The 17,462-nt window shown below is 40.0% G+C and overlaps 2 protein-coding genes across 3 annotated transcripts in view; one reads left to right on the plus strand and one right to left on the minus strand.

Moving 5' to 3' along the window:
- MALRD1 (MAM and LDL receptor class A domain containing 1) overlaps positions 1-15,043 on the minus strand; it is a 234,181-nt gene extending 219,138 nt beyond the window's left edge. Inside the window, exons 1-5 of one of the 2 annotated variants that reach the window (XM_079948258.1) lie at positions 14,745-15,043; positions 10,456-10,593; positions 6,075-6,169; positions 5,830-5,991; positions 3,247-3,343 (exon numbers count right to left, since the gene is read on the minus strand). In XM_079948258.1, coding sequence (XP_079804384.1) covers positions 3,247-3,343; positions 5,830-5,991; positions 6,075-6,169; positions 10,456-10,593; positions 14,745-14,907 — 655 coding nt within the window. In that variant the 5' untranslated portion in view covers positions 14,908-15,043. Of the gene's footprint in view, positions 1-3,246; positions 3,344-5,829; positions 5,992-6,074; positions 6,170-8,830; positions 8,870-10,455; positions 10,594-14,744 lie in introns of those variants that run through there. The other variant, XM_079948259.1, reaches the window with a different exon arrangement.
- The window catches only part of LOC307200044 (uncharacterized protein), a 73,451-nt gene continuing 70,253 nt past the window's right edge, over positions 14,265-17,462 (plus strand). The window contains exon 1 of the mRNA XM_079948381.1: positions 14,265-14,295. The gene's annotated coding sequence lies outside the window, so the exon portion shown is untranslated. The remainder of the gene's footprint in view (positions 14,296-17,462) is intronic.

Genomic DNA, 17,462 nt, shown 5'->3' on the forward strand with positions numbered 1-17,462 from the left:
GAGCTTACATATCAGGAGTCATTATCAAACTGACATTTTCCTATGCATATCAAGCAAGATTGGGGAAATATTTAAATTCTCAAGATAACCTAGAACAGCTAGGCAGAGAAAGAGAAATATCTGTTCTAAGAGCAGAGGTTCTGTTTAAAGTCCAAATCTGCTACTACTTCATAGGGATAGAATTAAATATCTACTTCAGCTCTTTTGTACTTTTTATATCCTTTCTTTTTATAACAGATTGGTCTCTTTAAAAAACATTTGAAACAAGATAGTAGGTTTTCTAAAAGAATATTGGCAATAGAGTGGGTTGACAGCTTTTTGAACCCCTGCGGTGCCATGAAATTACAAGCTGCACACCTGCCAAAATTCCTTCTTCTATACAACTACTGAAGATACAGACATAGACTCTTGCCCTTTGTTACATCTATTCACTCTAGCAATTGCATCCATTCAACCTAGCGGCAACTAGCCTGAAACTCAGTTTCTGAGGACCATTTGACACTTGACTTTTCATACTCAGGCATGATTATCCACACACAAAACACATGAGTGGCATTCTAAGGGAGCATTCATGTACTGTTACTGGGGGCGGCGGCGAGAAACAGACTGCACTTCACTACTGAAAAAGGATGAGCAGACTTATAACACATGAATGCGACCCTCTCAACAGACACAGCAGTTGTGTATTGTGTACTGAAGGACCCATATCAGGCTATGAATATTAGGCACAAGATAGAAAATGTAATTGTGTGGGGGGGGGAACCATTGGAGGTCATTTTTGCTAGTAGTGAGGAATGCTCCCTGTTATTAGACAGCAACAGCATCAATGTGATCTGCATCACTAGGACCAGCAGAACATAGCTGATTTCCCATGGTAAGCATAACGTCATTGGGAGTAGTTGTTTCTATTGTGTTATGCCATGCTCCCCATAGTAGTGATTTTGTGTTCTGCCACACCCCTTCCAAGGCAGCTATTTTGAGACTGGCGCCCCTAGCGCTCTCTTCCAAAAGGTTGAAGACCCTTGATGTTAGCCCATTGCATCAAAAACTACTAAGAATCTTCTGACACCTTAAAGTATAACAGATTTATTGCAGCATAAGCTGCATCTGATGAAGTGATCCACAAAAGCTTATCTTACAACAAATCTCTTTAGTGTTTAAGGTGCTACAAGCCTGGCTCTAAATCCACAGCAGAGAAAGTGTACTTAGATTCAGACGCTTGGTTTTGAAATACCGTATGTATAACCAAACTACAGGGGTAGAGTCTAATATGTTCAAAACTCTTCAGAGGCACTGTTTGGAAGCTAGCAGACATTTGATAAAGGAATGTATGTCATGCTTGGTACATGATACATATATTGCTTATACAAATCCAAATGCAGGACAGGTCAAACAAAAACATGCAAACATAATATATATATACTATTATCAGCAGTGCTTTTTTCTGGGAGGACGCAGGGGTACGCATACGCCTAAACATTTTGTGAATCTTTGTACTTTTGTCCATTTACTATATTTGTTTTCCCCAATTTGAACTATAGAATGGTGATTTTATTGAGTCAAAATGAGAGTACCCCTACACATTTTTTTAGAAAAAAAGCACTGTGTATAAGAATTATACATAAAAATAAAAAATACATAAACAACTGCTACTACTATTTATTTTTACTTCATAAATATGCATGTCTAGAGCGTACTCATAAAATAATATAATATAATCAATAAAAAGCAAGTACAACAAACTCTTAAAGCAGAACACACATAAACCTAACAGTAAAATGCCCAGCTCCACAGGTATAACGTATGCTCTTCATGTATTGTTTTCTTACTTTGTTAAAGGTACCATGTGAAATAAATCTCACACTACTGCCAAATTCCTAGGGCATTTGAGTTATGTTTGCTCTACGATGCAACAATATTGCTCAGAATCCTAAAAGGTGTAAGAAACTACATGTGTAGTGAAGAAGCGAGTTTTTCCTTCAGTCTCAGGAGACTCTGGTTGTTTTGGACTCCTGTGCTCAGAACTGTTTGCTGGAGCTAAATTTATCTGAGACATAAACACTACATTCTAGAATATAATATGAATCACCTCACTAAAATAAACTGATGGGCCCCCAGTGCTGCATTGTAAGAGACAATTTGAGGTCATCTTTGAACTCTGCAACTCCAAGGGCTTAAATGTGCTTGGCAAATCTCCCAGTATCTTTTGTAGGTTTTAGTTGCTGCCTTGCACTCCACATTATTGCCAGTAAACCCAAATTATTGTAATGCAGACAGTTATTTGGGGTCACATATTTAGGGCAACAAAACTCTGGCCCTGTGCCCCTGACATTTTTCTTTTACTGCAGTCTCCAGAAGGTCGGTATCAATGGAGCAGAGGTGCAAGGCAGATGTTTTATAAGGCTGACTGCAACGGTTGGCATTGTTAGGCATCTGCCAAGGCCCCAAAAACAGGGGGCCCACTCCCAATCACCTCCTGAACCTACTCCTCCACTCATTGCTTGTACATCTGTCCTCTCTGGGAGAAATGAACAAGTTTTTGAGAGCAGCAGCTTCCACTCACCTTCCACTCTCACTCCCAGTGTAGACTGGGCTCAGGGCACAAGGTATGCAAATGGGCAATAACATCAATGATTAGGACGAAGTGGGCTGCTAGGGGTAGGGAGGGGAGGCCTCAAGAGCATCTTGTCCACAAGATCCCCCAAACCTGGACCCAACACCAGAAACAAGAAAAAAAATCACAAAAATACTGTAACAGATTTGCCTGGCACAAATCTAGGAGGCCAGAAGGTATTCTAGAAAGAAGCACCAGCTTGTGGTCTGGCCATGCAAATGTATAGTCCCCAATACATTAAAACTCATCTGTTACTGCCACCTTTTGTCAACATCAAGACTCTGTGCTTTTAATTTTTGAAGTTCCTAGTGTACAAAATCACAAGATTGATTACTTGTTTGCATGTGGCAGGCATTACTCACTGAACTAGCTTGTTTTGCCAGCAAGCCAGCATCCAGGTACAATGACACATGAACAGTCAGATTCTCCCCATGGCATCTGTTGCATACTAAAGGTTCACCACAAGCTAAGATGAGCTATGCAAGTAAATTCAAAACAGATGCCTGAAATCCCTGGTTTATTAGTATCTACGCTTAGAATGTCAACAAGGCATTCTTGCCTTGTGGGTTTTTTCTTTTCCTAATTAAGCATCAGAGAAATAATTTAGTACAGCTACAAGAATGCATCCTTACCAAAAGCTAGCAGACATCCTTCAGTGACTGAAACATCATCAATAGCAATGGTTTCTCCTGGTGCCCAAGGTTCAAATATTTGTCCTTTGATGGAAACCTGCATAACCAGAATATTAGGGAGACATGGTTATTCAGTAGTAATACTGTCTATTACAATACTGAAGTATCTAAAATTATCTGCAAGGAAGCTTATAAGGGAGCTTGGAAGAAGCCGTGGCTCTCTTTGTTCCTTTCTAGTTTACCAGAAGGTCTTACGGCCTAACACAGATGTGTTCTTTAAACATGTCCTCTGTGCCCACTCCTTTTTGGCATCAGTGTTAGAAGATAGGACAGGGGGACAGACACCAAAAATCCCCCCCATTAAGCCACTGTGTCATAGTGCTTAGAGTAGCATTCCCTACTTTGTGCCATCAATTCCCATCATCCCTGGCCTTTGGGTGGTGTCGGTTGATGTCCAAATCTTCTGGAGGGAAGCAAGTGGGAAAGGCTAGGTTTAAGTGTCAAAGTTGGAGCAGGGAAACCCAGGCTCAAATTCCTGGTCAAGATTATTCTCTCATAGCCTAACTTAATTCACAGCGTTGTTCTGGGGAGAAAAATGGGTGGCTGAGGAACCTCATATGCCACACTGAATGCCTTAGAGGAAAAGCAGAACATGAATATAACTACATCCCTGTGCACCCATTACTTCTATGCAGCACATAACATAACTGAGAGCCAGTGTGGTGTAGTGGTTAAGAGCAGTAGTCACGTAATCTGGGGAACCGGGTTCGCGTCTCCGCCCCTCCACAGGCAGCTGCTGGGTGACTTTGGGCCAGTCACACTTCTTTGAAGTCTCTCAGCCCCACTCACCTCACAGAGTGTTTGTTGTGGGGGAGGAAGGGAAAGGAGAATGTTTGCCGCTTTGAGACTCCTTAAAGGGAGTGAAAGGCGGGATATCAAATCCAAACTCTTCTTCTCCTTCTTCTACTGACCAGAGAGGATCTAAGCTACTAGGCCTACTAGAGATAGGAAAGATGTTGTTTTTTGAGTTTCCTAGATTTTAAAAACTCTTTTCTGAACAGACGTTAGATAAAGGGCTGGTCCCTAAATGGAAGCTTCATTAATCTTGTTTGCTATAGGCTTGAAAACTGTAGTAATACAGTTCTAAGCACTGATATAATTATAACCTATGCATATTAGCAAGTCTTCACTGCTTCTGTTTTATTGTGATTTTATACTTTTAGCTACCTTGTAAATCAACATGACTAAGAAGCTTGATATGAATAATGTGTTGGATCCAGCCTATTAGTTGCACTATTAGCCTATTAGTTTGTCAAAAGTCCTACTGATTTTAATGGGAACTAAGTGCAACTAAGCAAGCCATTATAAAGAAATAAATACATGTAGCAAACCACAAGCCTAGACTTACAACTTCTTCAGGCATCAGGAAGGAAATGAAAAGGGATGCAGTAATACTATAGTAATACTATAGTGCCAGGATCCAATCCTGTTAATTATCCAAAAACAACAGTACAATTTTGTGCTAGTCAGAGGTCTGTCAGAGAGAAATTTCCTCCTGCATTTAGAGACAAGCAAGGCAGCATTGTACATGATGGCTAATGGAGAGCAAGAATAAGTTTTCATTGGAGTAACTAGAGATCTGACTGCAACTAGGTATCTACTCTATCTTGGCAGGGTATATTCTACATTTACTTTCAGGAACAATGCATAATATGGAATCCCAAAGGACATAATATTTATAATCCAAGAAGCTTGAATGTAAAGGGTTAGTATTTCAGTCTTCCATGATTTTATTTATTGCCCTACTGAATAAGGACATACATATCAGAATAATCAATTTTCTTAATAGGTTGACTTATGAGAACCAGACAGTACCCAGAAGAAAATGCTTTTTATGTTTTTAGTTGGTATAACAGTATTATTATTTTTACAACAACCTAATTTACTATTAAATTAATGCTTTTTCTATATAAACCACTATATGTATCTTCCTAAATTGTTTTAATAGGTTTAAAGAAGGCTGCTGCTTTTCTGAGAAACTGGAAAGCATATGTAGATTCACTATTGTTGTCTAATCAGCACAATGAACTTGCACTTTGGAAACCTATATTGAAATCCCTGTCCAACTGTGGACTGACTGACATGGATCTTGGGCAAATCACTAAGAACCTCATTTTCTTTCAGTGCCAGGAAGGTGCCTATGAAGCCCTACGTGGCTCATAGGATAAGTTAGGCTTGGAGGGGGATAAGTTGCACAAGTCTGGTTCAACATTCAAAGCAAAACGCTACTGAAAAGTAAGTGTAAGTGCATGGCTACTGTAAGTGGGTTTCATTATTATGTCCTCCCACTTCATATACTAGCATGTGACTATCCAGCTAATTTCAGTTTGAGTTACATGCATAATTACAAAATGAATGCTTCCATTAAATCATTGAGATAAGGTCAAGTAATACCAGCCATGAATTTTTCATCAGAATTCCACCTTATTATTCACTTGAATTAAATTTCTAGTGCAAGTTCTTCTCTTTAAGTTGACATTTCACTCATCCCAGTATTGGAATATGCCCGAGCAGCTTGCATACCTCGACGTTCAGAGTATTGTTGATTGTGATCACAGCTCTTTGCCACTGATTTTTAATTCCTCCTCTTTCTTGCCATATGGCCCCCGAGGCTCTATCAGAATTGGTTTGGAGTCCCACTGTGAGGGTTCCATTTATTTGACCAATCCAATAGTAAAACGAAATCTAAGAAGAAAAAAAGGAACGGTCAAGTGTGTCGGCAAACTGCAGTGACAGCAGGCAATATGAAGAGGAGATAGTTCAGTTACCTGGCAGGTGAGCTGGTTGCTAGCCACAAAGACCACTCTGCTCCTCAGAATTGCCGGAAATGGGATGTGTTCAGAGGACAGTGTAAGGAAATGGGCTATTGATAGGAAGGAAAAAAATTAGAAGTTGGTTTCCTGGACTTTGTAGAATTCTGGAAAACTCAGTATGAAAAAAAGAAAAGAAAATGGATAATGGATTAGGCAAGTGGCCTGTAGCCAGTACTGAGCACTGTGGGTTAGGACAACTGGGAGTCACACATCAGATGTTAAAGTGAAACAATCTACTTTATATTCAATGAACAGATCGATCAGGGCTGATATATTTCTTACAAGCTGAGAGTTCTTGGTACAAACTGAGCAGCAACTCAATGTCACATTTTCTCATACCCCTTCTTTCATGTGCTGCTGCTGCTTTTAGATTATATTAAGACAATTAAAAAGATGTTGCAAGGTGCATTGCAGTAAATCAGATTCCTCCTGCAAACTTTGGGGTTCAAAAGCTTTGATGACTCCTCAGAAAGCACCTTCTTCCACTCCACCAGTTTTGCCCCCTTCTGTGCCAAATCCTAACTATATACAGCTTCTCTCTCTCTGTCCATCAAGCCACCACCCTCTCCTTTGAACACTCACAAGCCTGATAAGTGCCAGGTGAGTAAGGAACATGGGAACAAGGCTATCAAATCTATCTGCTCAGATAAACCACTGCTGACTGGGTCCTTATGTTGTGGGTGACCTAGGAGAACTGAAACCAGCTGTGACCAATTTGAAACACCTGGCCAGTGGACTTTAAGGAGTGCTACTACGGCACCCACTCTCTTTATAGTTCTTTAATTTTTGAAGTTTACTATCTCCATTTCCTTTTCCTAAATCAAAGGCTGCATAGACACCATACATTTAAAGCACATGACTCCTCCCAAAGAATCCTGGGAACTGTAGTTTGCTAAGGGTGTTGGGAATTCTACTTCTGTGAAGGGTAAACTACAGCTCACAGGATTCTCGTGGGGAAGTCATATGCTTTATGATATACACAGATCCTATTTGCTATATGGTTGTATAGATGTGCAATAGTTGTTTTGATAGGCACAGGGGCATTGGTGTTTATAGCTCAGGGCAAGAGCACTGATGAGATAAAGTTGCTCACAGCCATTCAGACTCTTATCAGAACAAGGCTGCCCTCCACAGGCATGCAACAGTGAATGTGCTAACCCAGTTGGAATAAATTATTTTAATTTGAATTCCAAGGCTATACACATGATTGTTTTTGTCATACAAAGTGACTGGCTGGGGTTTTGTACTGAGGGATATGGATGGCTGTGTTACTGACTGAATAGCATGGTGTTTTTTTAATAGGTTTTTATTATTAATATGCTGCATTGTATTTGTATTTTGTATATTTCTTTGAGATTCTTTTGAAAATAAAATGATTTCTTGTGGCTAAGTGAAGCTGTTGGACAATTTCTGGGGTAGGGCATGTGCTGCTATGGCTGGTGTGTAGGGGTGATTCTTTCATGAGATCTCAGGGGGCCTACATCCCACAGCCCTGCAAGATCTCAAAGAGGGGCAGGATGCCAGTCTCCTTTTAAAGGACTGGCCACCAACCCACCCAGGTTTCTTCCTCAACCAACAGGGCAAATTTCTCAGCCCTCACTTCCTCAGTTTTATACCCTCCAACATTTTTCCGATGAAAATAGGGACATCCCATTCCATAATAATAATTTTACTATTTATACCCTACAGATCTTACTGGGTTGCCCCAGCCATGCCAGACAGCTTCCAACATATATAAAAACATAAAAGCATTAAACATTAAAAAGCTAGGATGTTCAACATTTCTGCAATGAAAATTGGGACATCCCACCATACCCTCCAACATTTCTTCAGTGAAAATAAGGATATCCTAAGGAAAAGTGAGACAGCCCAGGATCAAATCAGAAACCAGGACGGCTTCTCTAAATCAGGGACGTCCCTGGAAAATAGGGACACTTGGAGGGTCTGCCCTCTCTTATCCTCCATCTGGGCAAGAGGTGTTACCAGACTTCAAAAGCAGGCAAAAGCACTCAAGCAGTTTACAAGCTAGGCCTGGTAAGAGACTGTGTGATTGTAGAGGAGGAGGAGCAGCCATGGGAGAATCCCAAGGGCCACAGAGAGGCCAGGAAGCCTGAATTTTGTGGCCAGGCCTCAAGTTTCCAACCCTGGCCTAACCCTTAAACAGAGACCAGGCTGCAATGCCTTTGAGGCAGGGCCTGGATTTTTGCCATGTACAGTGGTACCTCAGGTTAAGTACTTAATTCATTCCGGAGGTCCGTACTTAATCTGAAACTGTTCTTAACCTGAAGCACCACTTTAGCTAATGGGGCCTCCCACTGCTGCCGCGCCGCCGGAGCATGATTTCTGTTCTCATCCTGAAGCAAAGTTCTTAACCTGAAGCACTATTTCTGGGTTAGCGAAGTCTGTAACCTGAAGCATATGTAACCTGAGGTACCACTGTACTCCTAGAGGTGCCTTGCCTTGGCACTCCTAAAGTGACCCCAAATTCCATAACAGCAACCTCTTGCTGTGGAGACAACCATGGGATCGGGGTTCAAATCGTAGTGAGGTGGATGAGGGGAAAGAATGACAGCGCCCCCCCCATAACAGTGTGTGGTATCTCTAGTGTATCAGCCTCTGTTGTCACCCTGGAAGGAAACAGCAAATAATAGGCACCTTAACAGAATTGGATTGGGGGGGGGGAATAGTGAGGGAGCGAGAGGCAGGCATACAATTTGAACCACTCCAGGAGTTTGGATGGAGGCCAAATAACCGAGTTAGACCCAGGTGAGCAGTCTGAATCTCTCAAACTTGGAATCCAGGTGTAGGCCTCAAGCTCTGCTCCTGGTGGGAGCTTTGGCTGAATCGGTGTAGTTATGCAAAGGCAGAGGCTGCTCTCTCCTCCACAGCCTTCTCTCAATGGTTCCTTCTCTCTCCCTCCAGCTTTGTCAATGTTTTAAACTCTCCCTTCCCATTCTTCCTCTCTCCTCAGAAGCTCCTCCACCTCTCGCTCGATCCCCTCAGAGTCTCCTCAGCCAGAACCCTTGTGACATATCCTAAGGGTCAAAAAAGGGCTGTGCTCAAGGCACCCTTCTGTAACTCTGCATCTCGCTGCCTAAAATCATTCCTGGGGCTGTCTTTGCTTTCTGCTCCTTCCTTTTTATCGAACTTCAGACCTTGGCCTGGACCCTGAACTTCAGGAATATGTTATCTTTGATTGGGTGAGTCACTCTTTTCTCATTTTGATTTCCTGACTTTGACCCCTGGCCTGCTCAGACACAAATCCACAACTTGACATTTGCCAATTCCACCTAGGCTTGCAAGCAGTCACTATTCTCGACCCAGCACGACATATCACTGCAAACCCAGGAAAGTGGCAGGCCATACCTTTTCAGAGAGTCACCCGGGGCAGGAACTATGACTGCCATGCATTACATCCAGCTTGAATAAAAAAAGAATTTCCTGAAAGTGCAGCTGAAAATTGACTGGTATTAAGTCAGAGGCTGTGACCGTATTTGAGTCCAATTCCCATTTGTAATGGGGCTACCAATCTCTTACTTTTGATGACCATTTAAATTCAATAAAATGACCAAGACTACTTTAGGTCAGAAACCAATTTTATGCCTCCTAGTACACTTTCCAAGTCTTAAAATTACCAACTCAAGAAATGTTTAAAAGATGATGTCTTTAAAAAAAAAAAAAGCAGAGTACTGTAAAAGGATTTCTTCGGGTGCAATGTAATACTGAGGATACTTGTTTCCAGTGTTACCAGAGGTTCAAAGTATATCTAGAGGGACCATCAAAAATCTTCTTATGATGGTTAATTATCACTTGATAATATCTTTGGTCTCAACATAATTATATGCAAGAGAATTCTTCCCTTTTCCTCTCCACTGTTGTCCCTTATCATTTGACTTATTCCGTCCTCTACCCCCGAATACTCTGTGGCAACCATACTAAAACAAACTATAGGGTTCATGTTCCTGAAGGCAGAAAAGGGCCAGAAGCCAAACAGTATCACTGAATATATAAAATGTTTAGGTTTTCAAAGAAGACAGTTTTAATCCTCCCGGAAAATAATAATTTGCAGAAGAGTAGCTGTGTTAATTTGTTGAATAAAAAATGATAATGTGTCTCGTGGACTCCAGACCAAGAAAAGTATTACTTCAACAGATGCATGAAATGTTATCTTTAGTTGATAGGTAGATAAATGTGTACACATATACACATGCTCTCAGGTGTAGAGCTATGCTGATAGGAGTTGGAGTCTAACATCCAGGAGGCCAAAGTTTCCTCACCACTAATTTATATGATGATAGATTTGTTTATTATTTGCAAGAGAGTAAGTTGCCCTTACCTGTGTTGTTCCCATTGTGGTCAGAATGAGGAGAGCCTATGATGTTCCTTCCGTTTCTCCTTATCCAGTCAACAGGTGATTTCTCATTGTTCATATTGCACAGGTCACTTTCAAAATCACATTTTCCATAATAGGAACCTAATATTAAAAGGGTTATTTGCATACTTTGCATTCCATAATGAACACCTGCATTATACAAAATGCCATAATATATAACATGTACTTATTAACATTTTTCATGAATAAAAAGCATGCCAATTCTGTTCTATTGCTTTCAGATTACAATTTACCTAAAACGATGAACTTTAAGTATAAAAGATCACAGGTCTATTTCCTACATGTTAAAAACTCTGATATTACACTATCAAAATCTGCCATCTCTATCAGGTAGTTAGACATGGAAAGGAAGTTTACTCCACATAAAACAAATCTGGAATGACTGATCATCTCTCTGAATCTACCAGCATTTGAGCAAAACAAATGGTACTATTTCAGATTTGCATTGAAACATAGAGTCCAATTCTGATTATGAACATACCTTTAAGCATATGACCAAGCTGGATGACTGACTAGCAAATCATGGAGAATTATTTTAGCCCAGCACTCCATTTGCAGGGAGTTTTCAAACAAGAGATTACCTCATTTATAGGAAGAATACCCCAGGAAGAACTCTGCAACCTGTTTTTCCCCTGCACATCTTAAACATTGTACATGATAAAAGGAAAAATTAAATAGGTATAAAAGAAGATGGATGCAGCAGAACATCCTCCCCCTGCAATAAAAGTAATCTGTCTTTCTGTGCTTTTTCATCTATTCTGTATAAATGTTTGGAAAATTGAAGAGGCTAGCAAAAGTAGATATTCATAAAAAATAATTCTCGCAAATATTGCTAACATAACCAAGGCAGCATTTAGCACTAATGATTCAATATTGTACATGTCAGCAGCATTGCCCTTTCCTTTAGAGCAATGAAGATTAATCACTGAAAACAAGCATTTGGCTCAAACATTTGTAACTTCATCAACATAATGCTTTGCTAGATTGCATTTTCAGCAATATGTTCATAACATCTTCAAAAAAAGTTATAATCATTGTTGATGGAGAGGGAGATCTCTTAGGCTTGATCTTGCACATTTATCAGGTGGGCAGTTGCAAAATATTAATGGAGATGGAAGGCATTTTTTAAAAACCACATTAGCCTTAAAACAACATTTACATCAGCATGCAAGATTGAAATGGTGCAGTGATGAAAGTCTAAAGGGGAAAACTGACAATGAATGGAACAGCATAACATTAGGTGTATAGAATAATGTCATTTGACTTAAGCAATCAGCACGTTTTCCTTGCAATTTGAAACTTCCATAAAACCATTTATTCAGCTTGCCTATACCTGCTTAGTTGGGAGAAAATTCCAAAGGAAGCTTACATTTAAGTATACATGTGCAGGATTGCACTGCCCAAAAGTGGCTTGTGCACTAAATATTTCCTGTTGAGTTTTCTTCAGTTTCCTAAACTATTTAAAGACATCAAAATATGATGCTCTTTTAATACTAAAAAGTTTGCTGATTTGTAATTCTATTTGATTGTATAGTTTTCACAATATAATACTTTAAAAGTTATATAATTTAATTTAATTAGGGGTGACTCCAGAAAAAGGGACATGGGTGGCGCTGTGGTCTAAACACAGAGTCTTGGGCTTGCCGATCAGAAGGTCGGCAGTTCAAATCCCCGCAACAGGGCGAGCTCCCATTGCTCGGTCCCAGCTCCTGCCAACCTAGCAGTTCAAAAGCATGTCAAGTGCAAGTAGATCAATAGATACCGCTCCGGTGGGAAGGTAAATGGTGTTTCCGTGCGCTGCTCTGTTTTGCCAGAAGCAGCTTAGTCATGCTGTCCACATGACCCGGAAGCTTTCTGTGGACAAACGCTGGCTCCCTTGGCCAGTAAAACGAGATGAGCGCTGCAACCCCAGCGTCATCCGCGACTGGACCTAATGGTCAGGGGTACCTTTACCTTACCAGAAAAACTAATTTCAGGGAGCAGAGAAGTGTTAAAAACCATTGTTTCTGGAATAAGAATTTAATTTATACTATATACCCTTCAGAATCATCACTGAATATAATCAGCTTGGAGATAAACCTGTTGGATAAAACTGAAACATACAAGATGGAGCAAAATGGGTGAGTTGTTTTACACATGCTTCCCTACACTGTCTGAGATTTACACATCTTATCATTATTTCACAGTATCTCACATTTCTGTCTAAACATAAACTACTGCTCAGCCATGCCCATTTAATTTTCCAGGCCACAGAAGATACTTTAAAAAAGTATCTGGTAGTACATGTTTTGGGGGGATGGAATGTATATACTTTAAGGAGAAACTGTTTCTCCTTAGGTTAATAATTTTAAGTTATCTTGAACCTGACTCAATATGCAATCACTCTGTCAGCCATTTGTCTTCCTCTTCTTACACAACTGCAAAGCAGAAGCAGCTTAGATATGAAAGTCAGTTCAAAGAGCTAATGAAAATGTGAACACTTGATGCCCCATGCTGAAAATTGATTCATGAAGAACTGAGCACAGTAAAATATATGGCTGACTCTCAGCTAGCATGTCCTACTCAAATGTAAGGTTTTTACCTCCCATAATATTGAAGTTAATAGCTTATTGAAATGCAGGCCACATTTCTTTAAAAGGACTTATAGCTATGTGTAAACCTTCCAAGATTAAAAGAGCCACACAGTCTATGAATTCTAGCTAAACTTCTTGGAAGGGGACAGAGCATGGAGAAGAAGCTACAGCTCATAGCTTGAGCCCTTTATTATTATGAAAATGCAAACATACAATGGGGGTGGGTGGGAATCATCATGACATGAAAATTATCATTAAATCAATCTATGTGGCAATATAATTGAAATTTCTAGTAGCAACAATGCAGGCCAGATTTATATTAAAGAAAGCAATATATACAGATGAATACAATCTTGGTATTTCATATTCCAGTAATGTATAAACAAACTCTGCTTTTCAATAAACCGGTCTGGTTAGTGTCCATTTTTAAATCTCTTATAATGCCACAGTCCAAACTCACTGATAGTTGTCAAAGATTTCCAAGATGGCTGCAGTAAGTAAACTGGCTGTTAACCAGGTGCCCCTTCAAATCTTAGAAGACATACATGTAACTTTTTGTCATTAAAACAGATGTTGTCGGCATTTGATGAATGATAGGTAAAAAATCATACTAGTTAGAAGGAACTGGTGCATTGTGGCATGTGCAGTACATTTCTAAGCATGATTGCACAAGAATAAGGACACTGTTTTAATTAGCATCTTAATCAGATTGTGGGGGTGGGTAAAAACATTCCCAAATATTAGATGAATCCTTGGGGCAGACAAATTCTAAGAATTTGCTGGGGGGTGGGGTGTCTATTTAAATTTGGCCAAGGGACTTTCCTTATTTCCTTTTTTTTTTTTTTTTTTTTTTTTAATACTAAAAAGCACTTGGCATTCCTGGAACACAGCATTCTTAGGAGTGAAAGATGGTCTCACCCACCTTAGATTTAAGGTTAGGCCTCAACCCTGAACATTCAGAAAGTTAGATCACAATTCCTTTAATGTTGCCATATACCCCCAATCTACTTTCATGTAGGACATAATCTTGCAAAATGATCTTGCAAAAGTGAGGAGAGATATTCAGCCAAGTTTAGACCCTTATTTTAGAATGCTTTAACTGCTAAGCCTATTTCAGCTTTTATGCTGTTATTTTATTCATTGTAGTAGATTTGTTTTGTTTTAATTGTTGCAGCCTGTCCTGAATGATGCAAAAGCAGTAGAAGGGCAGGTGGGGTATTGGTTTTCTAAACGATACTTAAATAAAATGGGGACAATAACCCTGCAAATATAAATATGTACATAGAACAGTAATCAAGAGAAATATAAAATCACAAAATACCCAACCTTATCACAATCCCCCCCAACCCGCACAACCCCCCCCCCCCAACTGTCTTTCACTGTCTTCTTCCTTGGGGCAAATGTTCCATGATACTAAGGTCTTACTAAAGGCTTACCAAGTTAATAAATCATCACATGCTCTGACCATTTTCAAAATATGAACTTGATTTCCACAGCAATGTTTTACACAACTTGTTTTAAAGCTGATCTGAGGTAGGAACTAATTGCATCCAACTAATACTGGATTCTAGGACAACACTGAGAAACTGTTGATTTGTATTGTAATCTATTTAACACCATAAAAAGGAAATGCACTGAAGGCTAGTGACATCTACTTACATTGTTCTGCATCACTACAATCCTTGCATTGGTAGGTGAAATCACACAACTCCACTGATGGAACCATAGAGCCATCACAACATTGAAAAACGTCTCCTTTAGAAGGCCAAAATGCTGCCAGATTGATACACAGCAAGGCACAAAAGTTGCTGGCTGTGTACATTGAAAATGTTTCTGTAGATACCTTGTCCTTGATGGAATTATTGCAGCAATTACCCTGCAAAATGTGTATACAAAAATGCCATTTCAAAATACAAATGCATTTAAAAACTGATTCAAACTTTGCAGGTCTAGAAGAAGTTTTCCTTCTAGTATGGCATGGCTTATGTAATGTGTTCAGTTTTCATATTCATACAGGTATAAACTTGGAAAATATTTAACCGGATTGCTCCACATTTTATGACAAGCTGAAGTAGTTTGTGGCTTTACAGTGCAACTCAGTTGCCTGGTGATACAAAGAACATCAGATAAATTGAATTAACAGTCGCACACAGTATGCAAGACAGTACTAAAGGCCATTTCTCCTTATTAATAAAATCAAATTGCAGCAGCGATAAACTGATTAAAAAGTATGACACACACATTTTTAAATTAAGTTATCAGGGTTTTTAGTAACCTCTCAAAATTAATCAAATTTCTTACAATATCATAATTCCTTGGACCCAGGATTGGCATATTGGATTAGCCAAAGTCCACATTCTTGCAGGGTAGGGGCATTGCTGGCTCCTGGGATCTCCCAACTTTTCTGCTCTTCCTCCTGGCTGTTCACCTGCTTCAAGGAGGAACATGTCACAATTCACCAGAAAACAGACATCAGCCCTGATGGGAGACTCTCTGATGACAGAAAGAAGGGAAGCAAGGTACTGTAGTAGCCCCCAGTGCTCATGGGGAGGGGCACGGGTAGGAAAGAGAGTTCTGCACTTTCTATCTCACTTCATTAAAATTAATAAACCTGCCTTGCTTGGGAGGGGGTCAAATTCTTGTCAGATTAGTCCTAATGTTGAAGTTACCCAGTCTCTTTGCCCAAGCAAGACATTTTACAAAAAATGCGGCTGCTGTGATGTACATTCCTTTTCTGCAAACATCATTCCTGGGTGGTACATCACTATGAAAGCAGGACCTAGATAGGGAAACACCAATCAAGAACTCCCTGGAGGGCAAGATCAGCCAGCAACATGACTCCTCTGGACAGGTAAATTGCTGCAATGAGGATTTGCATTGATAATGTGGAAACTCTTGCCTTGAGAACATAAATGCAGTCATAAAATTCTGGATAGTGCCTGAAGGTAGGCAGTTAGACCAATGGAAATCCATACAATTGCAAGGATAGAAATGTAGTCCCAGCAGCAGAGATACATCATTATACAAAAGTTTGAAAATTGCCCAAAGGGCAGGTTCCACATGATACTCTGCTCTGCTGCAAGCCTGGGATGTCAATATCCCTCTGTAATTACATATCATATGTTACCTCTTAACATCCTACCTTCCGGCAGCAGCATGAGACTGTAGAATGTATTTTTGTAAGCACTTGGGTAATTCAATATTAGAGATTGAATAATATTAGTGTAATTTAATATTCACATATGGCACCCTTATGCATGAACCTTTAATAGCTAAATCCTCATAAAATATGAACATTCAAGTAAGCCTCCAGGATTAAAATTCCACCTCACTCTGTCTTTCTGCTTCTCTGCTCTGTGGTTCTTAGAAAAAGAACAAAAAAAAACTTGACATAAACTCCTTTCCCCTATGCATTAGCTTCACACCTGACACCCACTGTAAAAAAAGACATTAAAAGTATTTCAAGCTTTTTTAAAATACAGTTTCAAATCCCAGGTGCTTTTTGTGAACTATTCTCACAAAAGGATTTCTAGACAGGGAATTATGTCAATGCTTAACTTCTGACATTATATCAGGAATAGGAACCTGTGGCTTTCCAGATGTTGGTGGACTCCAGTTCCTATCATCCCTGACCCTTTGTCATGCTGGCTGAGGATAATAGGAGCTGGAGTCCAATAATATCAGGAAGGCCACAGGTTCTCCACCCTGGAATATACACTTTGAAATTTATCTATTCTGACCAAAGAGAACAGCGACCCAAACTTTTGCACATTTTGGCTGTGATTCTCACATACCTGGGAATAAGCCCCACTTAGCACCATGGGACTTACTTCTGTGCAGACATGTACAGAATTGCACTGCTATTCTCAAGTTATTCACAAGTAAGTGTCCACAAGAAGGGATGAGACCATTTAAAAAACAAAAAACAAACCTAGAGGTGCCACATCTTAGTGGTAAGCACATGTTATGCATGCAGAAGATCAGCCCTTGGCATCTTCAGTTATAAAAAGGATCAGGTTGGGTATGGCACAGATCTTCATCTGAGACCTTGGAGACCCACTGCCAGTTAAAGCAGCCAATACTGGGCTAGATGCAATACTACTGGTGCTGCAGTCCAAATCATTATTTCAAACAAAAGCATAGACTGAGCTTTTTGCAAGGGTCTGCTCGGGTGTGCTACAGAGCCTAGGACTTGCCGATCAGAAGGTTGGCGGTTCGAATCCCTGCAACGGGGTGAGTTCCCGTTACTCGGTCCCTGCTCCTGCCAACCTAGCAGTTTGAAAGCATGTCAAAGTGCAAGTAGATAAATAGGTACCGCTCCGGTGGGAAGGTAAATGGTGTTTCTGTGTGCTGCTCTGGTTTGCCAGAAGCGGCTTA

This window comes from Podarcis cretensis (genome assembly GCF_951804945.1).
Source record: "Podarcis cretensis genome assembly, chromosome: 12".
Taxonomy (NCBI): domain Eukaryota; kingdom Metazoa; phylum Chordata; class Lepidosauria; order Squamata; family Lacertidae; genus Podarcis; species Podarcis cretensis.